The following is a 14,864-nucleotide window of genomic DNA, read 5'->3' on the forward strand; positions in this document are numbered from 1 at the left end:
ACAATGTTGCTAAGGAGAGTATTATAGTTTTGTTCACATAACGGTTGTTTGTAAGTCCTAAAACTAAAAGAGTCAGCTATAGGGTTATATATACCAAAGTGATCAGGGTGACGAGTAGAGTCGAAATCCGGATGTCTGTCTGACCGTCCGTCCGTCCGTCCGTCCAAGCTGTAACTTGAGTAAAAATTGAGATATCATGATGAAACTTGGTACACGTATTCCTTGGCTCCATAAGAAGGTTAAGTTCGAAGATGGGCAAAATCGGCCAACTGCCACGCCCACAAAATGGCGGAAAACGAAAACCTATAAACTGTCATAACTAAGCTATAAATAAAGATATTAAAGTGAAGTATGGCACAAAGGATCGCATTAGGGAGGGCATATTTGGACGTAATTTTTTTGGAAAAGTGGGCGTGGCCCCGCCCCCTACTAAGTTTTTTGTACATATCTCGGAAACTACTATAGCTATATCAACCAAACTCTACAGAGTCGTTTTCTTCAGGTATTTCCATATACAGTTCAAAAATGGAAGAAATCGGATAATAACCACGCCCACCTCCCATACAAAGGTTATGTTGAAAATCACTAAAAGTGCGTTAACGGACTAACAAAAAACGTCAGAAACACTAAATTTTACGGAAGAAATTGCAGAAGGAAGCTGCACACAGGCTTTTTTTTAAAAATTGAAAATGGGCGTGGCCTCGCCCACTTATGGACCAAAAACCATAACTCAGGAACTACTAGACCGATTTCAATGAAATGCGGTATATATTATTTTCTTAACACCCTGATGACATGTACGAAATATGGGTGAAATCGGTTCACAACCACGCCTTCTCCCAATATAACGCTATTTTGAATTCCATCTGATGCTTTTTCTGTATAATACGAGTATATACATTAGGAACCAATGATGATAGCGGAATAAATCTTTACAAAAATACGGTATTTGAAAAATATGTAAATGACGTATAATGAAATCTCGATTATCACTTTATCATGCGAGAGTATAAAATGTTCGGTGACACCCGAACTTAGCCTTTCCTTACTTGTTGTCACTATGTTTTATTTACTTTTTAAAGTAATTTTTGTAAAATTAGTGTACATATGTATATTGCATATTCCACAAATATATAAAGAGATTTGCGGCAAGAACATATGTATAAAACTTTTAACTTCAAAGATGCATTACTGCGAGTTTATTAAAATAAAAGTTCACTTTTATAAGATAGAATGCGCACACATACACTTGTATACGTATATATATATGAGCACATACATTATTTTACGTATTTATAATTACAAAGCTATTTGAAAGTATGTGTCTTCTTTTTAAAAAGAAAAAAAAAACAAAAAGTTTTGTTAAATTGAATTTCCAAGCCACGCACATATATTCGTATATACTTACATATATACACACATACCCATCCATATGTAGTTTCACAATGTAATGAGCCGTAAATGCGATTATAACAGTATTTACAAGTTATTAAGGCGATGCATCACAGCTTAAGTGCGATGAACTAACAATAAATATGTTGGCAACGATAAAAGAAAGCAAAGTAATGAAGGTAGAAACTAAAGTAGAAAGTAAGTAGAGTCATTGCAGAAGACATAGCATATAAAAGCGTTGTTAATATGAGGCACCGTGATTATATATATATAAAATAAACAAAATTTGGGAAGAGAAGAAGAAAAAGGTGCTAAAATAATTATTAGAGTGATTGTGTTTGTACGTGAGAACATGAATGCGACTCATAATACCTCTAACAATGTTTTGCCTAATGGCCCTCTGAAGAAGCAATACGATGTGAAAAGGTTGGATCAAAATTGCTCATTATTCCTTTTCAAGGACTATATAATATTTCTTAGAAAAATAAGTAAGTTCTATAAAATCTTATATCTGCCCAAAAAAAATTACATAGACTATAATAGAGGTAATAGTACCAATAACGATCATTAAAACATTCATAAACAGAGAATATTGAATATAAATATATCAATTAGAAAAATTAACAAGTTCTATTAATCCTTATATATAATATATTATATAGACATAATATGGATGATAGTGCAACAAACGAGCATCAAACCGTTTGTAAATCTGGAGTAATGAGAATTAGATTATGTGTGTGTAATCCAACGTGGTTTATTTTTCTAACATAGAGAGTAGATAGCGATTTAGTAGTAAGTAAGTTTGTTATATTTGGTGTTAAATTGAATTATATTTCAATCAAAAAATATGATATAGCATTAAAACATTCATAAAACGAGAATATTGAGCTTTACCCTTCAGAAACTCGAGAACGGTTCAATAGATTTTGGTGAGTTATTGTGGATGAGATCTTTGAGTGGCTTATTTTTATAAAAGAGGGAGTAGATAGCATTGTAATAGTTCGTAATTAAGCTTCATTTGGTGTTAAATTGAAATACAGTATATTTCTTTAAATGGTTCTCTGACGAATAAGTCTGATCAAAAATTACTCTAGAGCAAACGTTAGATTAATACTGGACATATAAAATTTGTAATATATTAATAAATATTTTTTTTTGGAAAAATAAACACGCAAGATGGTTCGAGAGTTCCAATTAGTCTATATTTCTCTCACTTTAAGTTTCTTTTCTGTTTTATAAAAGTAATTTCTACTAAATACAGTGGAACTTCTTTATAGTGAACTTCCCTATAATGAAGTCATTTTGAAGGCGCAGCTTTTTGGTTCTACTTTCGGTGGATTTTTGTCTCCTTATAATGAATTTCTATATAGTGAAGTTTTCTATATAATGAACAAATTTTACTGCTTGAAAATCAAGCTTCATACGTTTTTGTCTCCGTATAGTGAATTTTTTCAAATATGTTTTCGGTTACACTCAATTATTTGTAACTGCGTATTCTCAGAAATAAACGAAATGTAGAAATGTAATACGGGGAATCCCAAAATGAAAACACATACATATGTACATTGTACTAGGAGTTCAGTTGTGTTAAGAAATTGAAGTAAAAATGACGCATCGAAGCAGCATTTCACTTGAAAAAAAGTTATTAATTATTAACAAAGTTAAAGAAGGGAAGGTACGAAAAAAAGATATTGCTAATCAGTTTGAAATACTTCCCAGCACTTTATCAAATATTCTAAAAAATAAGGAAATGATTTTGAAAAATGTAGAAGATGCGGCAATTAGCGTAAAACGCAAAAGGCTTCGAACTTGCCAGTTTGAGGATATTGATGAAGCAGTGCTGAAATGGATAGTCGTTGCACGTGGTAAGAATAGTCCTTTATCTGGAACAATATTGAAGCAAAAGGCCAAAGATTTTGCTGAAGCACTAGGACACCATGAATTTGAGGCAAGTACAGGTTAGATAAGTTCAAAAGACGCCATGGTATTGTTCAAAAAACGTTATGTGGAGAAAGTGCTGACGCCAACCTACAAAATCGCGAAGAATGGGTAATGAACGTTTTACCAAGATTTATTGAAAATTACAACGCAAACGACATCTTTAATGCCGATGAGGCTGGATTGTTTTTCAAATGCCTGCCAAATAAAACACTGACATTCAAAAATGAGCAATGCTTTGGGGGAAAACAAAGCAAGGAGAGAATAACTGTCATGGTGGGAAGCAATATGACTGGATCGGAAAAACTTAAATTGCTTGTAATCGGAAAGGCGAAGAATCCGAGGTGCTTTAAGGGAGTAAAATCGTTAGATGTCGATTATGAGTTTAACAAAAAAGCATGGATGACCAGTGAGATTTTTACCAAATGGATTCTAAAGCTGGACAAAAAATTTGGTAAACAAGACAGGAAGGTCTTACTTTTTGTTGACGACTGCACTGCGCACCCTAGAGATGTAAAAGACAAGCTAAAAAACATTCAGCTTGCTTATTTTCCTTCCAACATGACTTCGTTACTGCAACTAATGGACCAAGGCATTATCTACAACATGAAACCTAACTGTTTTAGAAAGGCAGGACTTTCAAAAGATGCCATGCAGAATCCATCTGAGCAGTGGGATGAAGAAGACCTTTCAATAGCGGATTTGGCTTTCTTTCTTTTTTTTCCTTTTTTGATATCGATGAATACGATTTGGACACTGAAGAAGAAATGGCAGATACTGATGAGGCATTACCTACATTAGGACAAGTTTCTACTTCCATTAACTGTATTAGAACCTCTGTGGAGATGAAAAGTGACGTACCGATTAATGTTTTTAACTGTCTAAATGATTTGGAAGCTTTTGTTGAAAATGAAAAATGGAAGAATGTAATTCTAACCAAACTTACTGATTATCTTTTATATAAAAATGAAACCGTTTTCGTTGTCACGGCATCACGCGTGAATGGCTGAACCGATTTGGTTGATTTTTTTTTTGTTGTATTTGCTATTATTAGGAGAAGGTTCTTATGTAAGAAAAAATTACGAAAGTTGCCGGAAAACCCCTAAAAACAGCCCTTTTCTTTTTCCCATACAAACGTTTTATTTTGTATATACATACATACATATGTAAGTAAAAATGATTGTTTGTGTGTTAGTAACGCTAACGCTCGAGAACGGCGGAACCAATCCTCATGAAATCAGAAGTTGTGCGCTGTGGATCTGGAAAGGGTTAGATATAAAAAAACCATATACTTTTCATAAGGAAAAGTCGAAAAATTGGAAATTTCCAAAAAGTGACTTTTCATACAATTATTTTTTGTTTTGTTTTTCAATATTTTGATTTGTAAATTATTTGAATCGTTCAATTTCGGTCGCTTGCTTTTTTATTCCGGCTATTTAATAGAAAAATTATTGAAAATTATTCAGTGAAAACTTTATGTGTGTTTCAACCGAAGTGATCAATTACAGATAGAAATTTGTTACGAAGCAACGAAGACATAGCGCTAATATCGGTCGGCGTTCTTTTTGCCATCAACGTATGTATGGCAGCCCAAGACACATGAACTACATGAGACTCCCAGCATGCGATGACATATGTGTGGAATTATGGATCGCTGTCAATCAGCAAGCGATCATCACGATAAGACAGCAAGACTTTTCCAACAACAGCTGCGATGTTTGATGGACTTTATCTTGAAGCAACGTATGTACATATATATACAAGTATGGTGCAGTCAGATGCTGGATGTACTCTGTTGAGTTGCAAAAAAGAGGTTTGCCGCACGCACACATTCTTCTTTGAATGGTGGATGGTGGTTACACCAAATCAAATTGATGAAATCATTTCTGCGGAAATTCCTCATGCAGAGAAAGATCCATTATTCTACGAAGTGATGAAAACCAATATGGTGCATGGACCTTGCGGACACCACAATCCCACTTGCAATAAATGCACGAAACACTATCCAAGTGCTTTTCTTTCGGAATCTCAAACAAGAAATGATGGATATCCACTCTATCGTCGTAGCTCATCAGACGACAATGGCAGGACATTTACCATTCAACTTAGAGTAGTGAATATCGAAGTCGACAACATATTGATCGTACCATATTCGCCACTATTGTCTAATTAACATTCAAAACTCATGCCAATGTTTGATATTGTAGTTTGGTGAAATCGACTTTTCCGACTGTTGTGCGTTTCGCAGTTCATTTGCAGAATGGCTAAAGAGTGTTTTTCAACCCAGAGAATACAGTACAGCCAGCGGAAACACTTCCAACAACATTGACATTGACATTGACGAGTTTTTTCTCAACTTGCGTCAGTGATTCGTTTGTGAGAACATTGCTCTATTTGGAAATGCCTTGATATTATGCATGGAATGCATCGCCGAAGAAATAGGTACGCATAAAGCAAGGCCAACCAATAGATTGACATCCAGGTGTGTTCTCAACTAATTCCTTAGGACGAATTTACATAATGCACCCGAAAAACTACGATTGCTAATACCTTCGGTTGCTATTAATAAATGTACGTCGTTCAGTTTGATTTGAGTCATTGCGCACACTTTTCGCGATGGTTATTTCGACATATCAGCCTTCAAATCCGCGTCAATTATGGAACACGAACAAAAGTACATTGCCGAAGACATTTTACATCATATTCGTTAAGAATTGGAAATAGGCAAATTTCGGTTCCAGTGTTCACTTCAACGAAATATGAACTCATCACGAATGTTTATGCCAAATTGGCCAAATTATCGTAACTACGATTGCATGGGTGCGCGCCAATTATACGTGGCGTTTTCCCGAGTTGGAAAACCATCTTCTCTGTACATTTACGCACCGGAATAGAAACCATCTTATCAAACTGCGTTACATTGAAAAAATTTAGAAAAATCGAAAATAAATGATTTTTAACTCAACGTAAACTTTTTTTCATTTCAAAAACATAATTTCACCTAGAAAAAAAACGGCATCACTGCGTGAATACTGAACCGATTTTAGAAAAATCGAAAATAAATGATTTTTAACTCAACGTAAATTCAACTTTTTTTCATTTCAAAACACATAATTTCACCTAGAACAAAGCAAGCGTTGTCACGGCATCACACATGAATGGCTGAACCGATTTAGCTGATTTTTTGTAGTTTTCTAATACTAATTCAGGAACTACTGTACCGATTTCAATGAAATTCGGTATATAAAAGGTTCTTTCATTAGAATGGAAAAAAATATTAAGAAAAAATCTCTCAGAAACTTTTCCTGACTTTTTTTTTGTAAAATACTCTTTACAAGGTTCTTATGGAAAAAAATATTCAGAAAATCTCTCAGAAAGATTGAAAAATATACATTTCATTTTGCATATTTTAAAAAACGCGCGTAACGAATGTAAACGTAATTCAATTTAAATGTCAACGTCATTCAATTAAAAAAAAAAAAAACAAAAATTGTGGTAATCTGTTTTCATGTAAATTTTATTAAGTTTTTGATAAAGTTCGTTTTGTTTTAAAGACTAAGAAGTTTTTTGTTTGCTAATAAGTGTTTATTAATCACGGTAAGTTAAATTCACCTTATATCGATTTTTGGTAACTTTTGCTGACTACACAATATTACAATTTGGTATACATGGTTAAACAGAAAAAATATGAGATCATTTTATTTTCAGTTGGATTTTCGTTTTTAACCAGACGTACAAACTTAGGCCGCAGAATTCGAAATACGGCAAGTCAAAGAAATATAAGAACAAATCAAAGAAATGAACTACAAAGAAATCAAAATCAACAAAGAAATGTTGTGTTTAATCCCCACAGAGCTGCATTTTGCTATAATGTGGCAATTGATTACAGTTCAGAGCAAATTGTTGCTATTGGACCAATGAATATTGTATGTCCACATTGCAATGCATTGAAATTCAAAAATGAAGCCCCTGGATTGTGTTGCGCCAGCGGCCAAGTCAATTTGACGCCATTGGTACCACCACCAGAGCCACTACATTCATTGGTTTCCGGAAATGGGCCAGATTCTAATCATTTTTTGACTCATATCCAGCAATACAATAATTGCTTTCAAATGACATCATTTGGCGCAACAAAAGTTATTGGAGACAATTTTATGCCTACTTTCAAGGTATATAAGTATAATGGCAAACAACTTTATTTAGTTTTTCAACCATATAGCTGATGCAAAATATGTTGAGCCAGTGTTGTGTAGATGTGTTTACAAAGTGCTCCAATACTTGGTAAAGCCTGCTACCTAAAACTGCCATGGAAGGCTACTGTTCAATGTTGAGATTTAGTTTTAATTTGAAATGATCTATAAAGTATTTTGGGAGTATTTTGCGAGCCACATGGTGGTACAAACAATTTGCTATACAATTACCTAAATACATACATATTTATATTCTTGCAAATTCAGGGTCAAATATATCATCGAACAGGTTCCTTATTGCCAATGCCTGATGAAGACTATAAATTTTTGCAAATATATTTTATGGGCGATTCAGCAAGAGAAGTCGATCAGCGTTGCGCACACAACAACTCAGTGAAAAGATCCATTGTGGAACAACTTCAAACATTTTTCCATCAACACAATGAATTAGTTGCATTATTCACAACTGCATTAGACCGCATGCCATCAGATAATCATAAAATTGTCATCAGAGCCGATAAGGCGCCTGCAGGACAACATGCTGGACGTTTTAATGCGCCAACAATTGATGAAGTGGCTATTGTCGTCGTGGGAGAAAATTTAGAAAACCGAGACATTGTTTTACTTCGACGGAACGATCAACTTCAGCGTGTGTCTGAAACACATCGATCATATGATGCCTTACAATATCCTGTCCTATTTTGGCAAGGTGAAGACGGCTATCAATTTTCAAATAAGATGATAAATCCAGTTACAGGTAAATTAATTGACAATATATGTTTACCACATTAAAATATATGTTTACTAACTTAAAATTTATATTATCAAATTAATAACAAAAAAAATTGTTTATAGGTGCTGAAACGAACAAAAAAGTTAGTTCAATGAATTATTATTCATACAGACTGATGGTTCGGGAAAATGAGGACAATCACATCTTAAAGTGTCGGCGTCTATTTCACCAATATGCTGTGGATATGTATGTGAAAATTGAAACTGAACGATTGACATTTATCAGGTTTAACCAGGCAAAACTCCGTTCCGAGGAATATATTCATCTTCGGGATGCCATTAATGCTGATGGAAATGCACAGAATGTTGGCAGAACAACTATTCTCCCAGCAACATACGTCGGAAGCCCGCGACATATGCATGAATATGCTCAAGATGCTATGTCCTATGTACGACATTATGGCACACCAGATTTGTTTATCACATTCACATGCAATCCAAAGTGGACAGAAATTCAACAAGAATTATTTACTAGCCAATCACCTATTGATCGCCACGATATCACTGCAAAGGTGTTCAAAATGAAATTAAAATCACTCATGGATTTTATTGTTAAGCATCGCGTGTTCGGCGAGACGCGTTGTTGGATGTACTCAATTGAGTGGCAAAAACGCGGATTGCCACATTCACATATCCTCATTTGGTTGGTTGAGAGGATAAGACCGAATGAAATTGATAATGTGATATCAGCAGAAATTCCCGATAATAATGAAGACCCACTGTTACATGAGGTTATTACAAAAAATGTGATACATGGTCCATGTGGAATATTAAATCCAATTTCTCCGTGTATGGTTGAAGGAAAATGTTCAAAACGCTACCCAAGACAATTAGTATCAGAAACTATTACTGGAAATGATGGATATCCACTTTATCGCCGCCGATCCATTGATGACAATGGAAAGTCAACAATAGTCAAAGTAAATCGACAGGACATTGAAGTTGATAATCGTTGGGTTGTTCCGTTTTCGCCATTACTCTGCAAGGCATATAAAGCACACATAAACGTCGAATTTTGCCATTCCGTAAAATCTATTAAATATATTTGCAAGTACGTGAACAAAGGTAGTGACATGGCTGTCTTCGGAGTTGCTGCCGAAAATTCAAATGATGAAGTCACTCAATATCAAATGGGCCGCTATGTTAGTAGTAACGAAGGCATGTGGCGTATATTTTCGTTTCCAATACATGAACGACATCCTACTGTTGTTCACTTGGCCGTACATTTGGAAAATGGTCAACGGGTGTATTTTACAGATGCAAACGTATTACAACGAGTTGACAGGCCACCATCGACAACATTAACCAGCTTCTTTGAAATGTGCCAGAATGATGATTTTGCCAGAACGCTACTTTACTCCGAAATGCCAAGATATTATATCTGGAATCAATCATCTAAAAAATTTCAACGACGAAAACGAGGACAGCCAGTTTCAGATTACCCACAAGTATTTTCCACCGATGCACTAGGCCGTATTTATGCAGTCCATCCCAGTCAAGAGCGGTGTCTACGAGTGTTTTTATTTGCGTTTATTGTTAGTCAATGTTCGTGGTCCAACATCATTCCAACATCTGCGAACTGTTAATGGTGTATTGTGTGACACATACAGAGAAGCCTGTCAACATTTGGGATTGTTAGAGAATGACACTCATTGGGACCAGACTCTTGAAGATGCTGTGATTTCGTCAAATGCTAAACAAATACGAACATTATTTTCTATAATTTTGTCGACATGCTTCCCATCAGCACCGATTGATTTATGGCATAAATACAAAGATCATATGGCGGAAGATATATTGCATCAGATGCGTCTTAGAACATCGAATGCAGATTTGCAAATGAACGAAGAAATTCACAATGAAGCATTAATTTTAATTGAGGACATGTGCTTGATGCTTACCAACAAAGTATTAATTCAAATAGGAATGATAGGACCCAATCGCCCAATGTTCGACTCATTTGATCAAGAATTGAGACGCGAAGCCCAATACGATTCCGAAACATTACGAGAATGGTTGATAGAACAGTTCCCCTTTTAAATCAACAACAAAAATATGCTTACGATACGCTCATGAAAGTAATGAACGATGGAACTGGCGGATTTTATTTTTTAGATGCTCCCGGTGGAACTGGGAAAACTTTTTTGTTATCATTGATTTTGGCAACAATTCGGTCGCAAAATGGAATTGCACTAGCCCTAGCTTCATCAGGTATTGCAGCTACATTGTTGGAAGGCGGTCGAACAGCTCATTCAGCTCTCAAGCTGCCGTTAAACCTTCAAATTAATGAAACTCCAACTTGCAACCTTTCGAGGAATTCTGCGATGGCCAAAGTGCTGCAGCAAACAAGACTGATCATTTGGGATGAATGTACGATGGCACACAAAAAATCTTTGGAGGCATTAGATCGCTCGATGCAAGATTTACGAAATAACAAAAACCGGTTTGGTGGTGCAATGATACTATTGGCAGGTGATTTTCGACAAATATTGCCAGTTGTTCCACGCTCAACGCCAGCTGATGAACTGAATGCCTGTTTGAAGTCGTCCATTTTATGGAAATACATTAAAACGCTTAAATTAAGTATAAACATGAGAGTCGAATTACAGGAAGACCAGTCTGGAGAAGTGTTTTCCAAACAACTGCTCGATATTGGTAATGGTATTATTGCTGTTGATACATCATCTGGATACATTACATTCCCTACCAATTTTTGTAACTTTTGTGAATCAAAGACCGAACTCATGGAGATGGTTTTCCCAAACATTGCTCAAAATTACGTAAATCACATTTGGTTAAGCGAACGTGTTATATTGGCCGCAAAAAATGTTGATGTGAATGAGAAAATAGCTGGCGAATTGAAGAATTACAAATCAGTTGATTCCATTACTAATGAAGATGAAGTTGTCAATTATCCAACAGAATTTTTAAATTCGCTGGAATTGCGCGGCTTACCACCTCATAATCTGCAATTAAAAATCGGATCAGTAATTATTATGTTACGGAACATAAACCCGCCACGTCTGTGTAATGGTACCCGGCTTGCGGTGAAGAAATTATTGAACAACGTCATCGAAGCCACAATTTTGAAAGGGAAGTACAAAGGCGAAGATGTTTTAATCCCACGCATCCCTATGATATCGAACGACATACCATTCAGCTTTAAACGTTTACAGTTTCCAGTGCGGCTTGCATTTGCAATGTCTATAAATAAATCGCAAGGGCAGTCACTAAGTGTATGTGGCATCAACCTAGAAAATCCATGTTTTGCACATGGCCAATTATATGTAGCCTGTTCCCGTGTCGGAAAACCATCAACATTATTTATTTATGCGCCAGAACATAAAACTAAAAATATAGTTTATCAACAAGCATTAGAATAGAGAGAAGCAGTGAAGGGTATAGAGGCTATTAGTTGCTTTCTAGAGCGCGCGTACGGTGTGTACAATTTTAGAAGCAAGCCAGCAAAATATGTACGATGCGGTACAAATGAAGTTCGCACACTTTTCGGGAAGATAATTTCGACATATCAACCTTCAAATCCGCTTCAATTATGGTATACGAACAAAAATTACATTGTCGAAGACATTTTACATCGTCTGCGCTAAGAATTGCAAATGAGTCAATTCTGCTTGATACTTCCGGTGGTTTAATATCAATTCCATCTGCCGTTTATCAATTCATGAAAGATAAACTCATAAAGAATATTCGGACATTGGCCAAATTATCGTAACTACGATTTCTTGAGTGCACGCACAATTTTAGCTGCCAAAAATACCGATGTTGTTGACTTAAACTGGAAGATTTAAAGTCAAATTCCGGGAGACTTGCGCTCATACAAATCGATCGATCGTCTTGACAATGAGACGAAGCCGCGAATTATCAAGTGGAATTTCTAAGTGCTTTGGAGAGGCTTGGTATGACACCGCATTATTTGCGTCTCAAAGTTGGATCTGTCGTTATTATGTTTCGCAATCTTCAAGCACCGAAACTGTGTAATGCAACCCGACTGATTGTAACGTGGACGTAGCTATCTTATAGAATGGGGCAGAATGCTTGACTCTACGAATTCCTCTGAGCTCCAACGATTTGCCATTTCAGTTCAAACCTTTTCAGTTTTCAAAGAGTTCTACAATTTTCCATATCAGTTTGAACGCATTCCGTTTCCAGTGAAAATTTCATTTGAGATGAGAATCAATAGGACACAAGGATAGTCGCTAGAAGTGTGTGGCATAAATTTAGAAATGCCATGTTTTTCACACGGCCAAATATACGTGACGTGCTCATGAGTTGGAAAACCATCTTCTCTGTACATTTACGCACCGAAACAGAAACCAAAAAATATTGTTTATCAAGCTTCGTTACATTGAAAAAATTTGGAAAAATCGAAAATAAATGATTTTCAACACAATATAAATTCAACTTTCTTTTCATTTCAAAACACATAATTTCAGGCAGGACAACGGCTGCCGGGTCAGCTAGTTTTAAATAAAATTACAAAGGAAAAAAATGAGTTTCTATATAATGAAGTCTCCATATAGCGAAGCGATTTTCAGGTCCCCTGCGAATTCACTATAAGGAAGTTCCACTGTATTACAGCAAAATACATAAAAACATTCTTAAAGAGAATATTGACCATTAGCGTTTAGAAACTCGAAAACGGAACAATCATTTTTGTTGCAATTTTGTATGCATAATCATTGGGCAGCTTTTATTTACAAAGTAGATGGTAAATAGCGCTTAAGTAGATGGTAATGTAGTTAACTTATTATATATTACGATATTTCGATATGTGTATTACTCGAGCACATGCGTTATATTACTACTGTGTGCAAAAAATTTGTATTATTTACATAAATAAATATTTGTGCGAGAATATTTAGCATTAGTTTAAGAAACTCGAGAACAGATCAATGGTTTTTGGAAAAATTTAAGGGCAAAAATCACGCGTGGCTTATATATATATGGTGCCGAGGTAGGGAGGCTCATTTCTCTCTAGTAGCTTACAACGGTTATATATCACCATCCAGTACCATCTATAACTGCATTACATTTTTGAGCAATGAATCCTCTCACAATCATAATGAAAATTACAGCTAACCACGTTGTCTACTGAGATGTACTGCAGTTGCGCAAAATGTCTTTTTACTCAAAATGTGTTTACTGTTATTATGCATTTGTATTTTATAAGTCACATTTTTAAACTGGATTCATACATTTATTTGTAAATTCACTTCGTATTTGCACTTTTCTTGCAGCACGAAGTGCGCTTTGGCTGAACAGTTAATCTAAGTAACTGGAAGGAAATATTTATAATATTTAAATAGATGCTTTCAAATCAATTAAATTGATAGTACAAAAAATTGACTTCGAATGAACGAGCGTTTAAGTTTATCTTAAAGGTTATAGTTATAGCCAAAAACGTTAACTTTTGCTGGAAAAACATACTTGAGTATAAATTAGAGTACAAATCCAGAATTTTAGAAGCCTTAAAAAGACAACTCAAAAAATTTGGACAAATAATATTTTTGGGCAGTTGTACGTCATTTGCAGTAAACAACCAAACAAGGTACTGCTGAGAACACTGTGACTCAGGTTACTCATACGCAGTGTCTGTCCGCCTGTCTATAAGATTTTTCAGCAGTTTTTCGACGTTTACACTAAAGAACCAATTAAGAAAGTACTCAGAGTACTGAGACTCTGGTTACTCATACGTAGTGTCAGTTCGTTTTCTCTATAAGATGTGTTACGTATAAGTAGTGGTGACGCCAAAATTTGGTGGTATGGTTGATACAAAATTTTTTATGCATAAGATATGCTGATAATCTGTAAATTATAAATGTTATATATAGAGTGTATTGTAATTCAGTATTTGAAGCAGGAATCTTTAACGATATATATCTGATTGGGACGAAAAACAAAAGTTCTTTCCATAAAATTATGCAATGCGTATTATTGAAGACGTTTAAAAAGAATGTTTGTCAATGCTACGATTTTTTTTAAAAAAAAAATTCACTAAAATTTGGTCCATCGATGCGTCACGTTCAACTCCACAATGGCAGAAGAACGAGTTTAAAAATTTATTAAATTTAATATGTTTGTGATAAAATCTTCGCTTCCTAACCACAACACATTTCGAGAAACTAAAATCCTTAAAACAAAAGTTTCTGAAAAAAACTTAGCATGTTTACTATAGGTGTATGCATGTCGAATAATGCAGGCCTATTTATATCGCTTGTTGTGGACTGGTCGAATTGCGGCAATTTCTATTGTGTTGTCATCTTTAACTATTGTTGCAACGAAGATAGAAAGTTTATTTTGACGATTCCAGTCGATGCATAACAACAATTCAAACAATATGTATTGAAAAAGAGAACAATAAAATCATTTATCGAGTTTATCTTCAAAAAGGTTATAGTTATGGAAAAGTTTTTAATACGTTAAAAATTCATAAAATTAAGAAATGCATTTTAACAATTATTGGATTACAAATCCACAGGAATTTTTCCTTGTTGCCGGAGTTTAGCAATAAATATGTTTAAAATCAAT

At 34.9% G+C, this 14,864-nt stretch overlaps 2 protein-coding genes across 2 annotated transcripts; both read left to right on the forward strand.

The window, feature by feature from the left end:
- The first annotated feature begins 7,346 nt into the window (after positions 1–7,346).
- Positions 7,347–10,355, forward strand: LOC126755793 (uncharacterized). The gene is made up of 3 exons (XM_050468520.1): positions 7,347–8,280; positions 8,379–9,473; positions 10,063–10,355. Exons 1-3 carry the CDS (start codon positions 7,827–7,829, stop codon positions 10,353–10,355), a joined length of 1,842 nt encoding a protein of 613 aa, XP_050324477.1. The 5' UTR covers positions 7,347–7,826.
- A 284-nt stretch (positions 10,356–10,639) lies between these two features.
- On the forward strand, positions 10,640–13,594 carry LOC126755794 (uncharacterized). Its single transcript, XM_050468522.1, has 2 exons — positions 10,640–11,302; positions 13,574–13,594. Exons 1-2 carry the CDS (start codon positions 10,640–10,642, stop codon positions 13,592–13,594), a joined length of 684 nt encoding a protein of 227 aa, XP_050324479.1.
- The last annotated feature ends 1,270 nt before the right edge of the window (positions 13,595–14,864 follow it).

This window comes from Bactrocera neohumeralis, chromosome 4 (assembly GCF_024586455.1).
Source record: "Bactrocera neohumeralis isolate Rockhampton chromosome 4, APGP_CSIRO_Bneo_wtdbg2-racon-allhic-juicebox.fasta_v2, whole genome shotgun sequence".
NCBI lineage: Eukaryota > Metazoa > Arthropoda > Insecta > Diptera > Tephritidae > Bactrocera > Bactrocera neohumeralis.

What these genes read in the sequence shown, in the direction of transcription:
- LOC126755793 (XM_050468520.1), top strand. Translation starts at nt 7,827, where the DNA reads ATGCCTGATGAAGACTATAAATTTTTGCAAATATATTTTATGGGCGAT. An exon ending in GATGATAAATCCAGTTACAG is followed by an intron (nt 8,281 to 8,378) that starts GTAAATTAATTG and finishes AATTGTTTATAG; the next exon opens with GTGCTGAAACGAACAAAAAA. An exon ending in CTATGTTAGTAGTAACGAAG is followed by an intron (nt 9,474 to 10,062) that starts GCATGTGGCGTA and finishes GCTTCCCATCAG; the next exon opens with CACCGATTGATTTATGGCAT.
- LOC126755794 (XM_050468522.1), top strand. Translation starts at nt 10,640, where the DNA reads ATGGCCAAAGTGCTGCAGCAAACAAGACTGATCATTTGGGATGAATGT. An exon ending in TGCAATTAAAAATCGGATCA is followed by an intron (nt 11,303 to 13,573) that starts GTAATTATTATG and finishes CTTTTCTTGCAG; the next exon opens with CACGAAGTGCGCTTTGGCTG.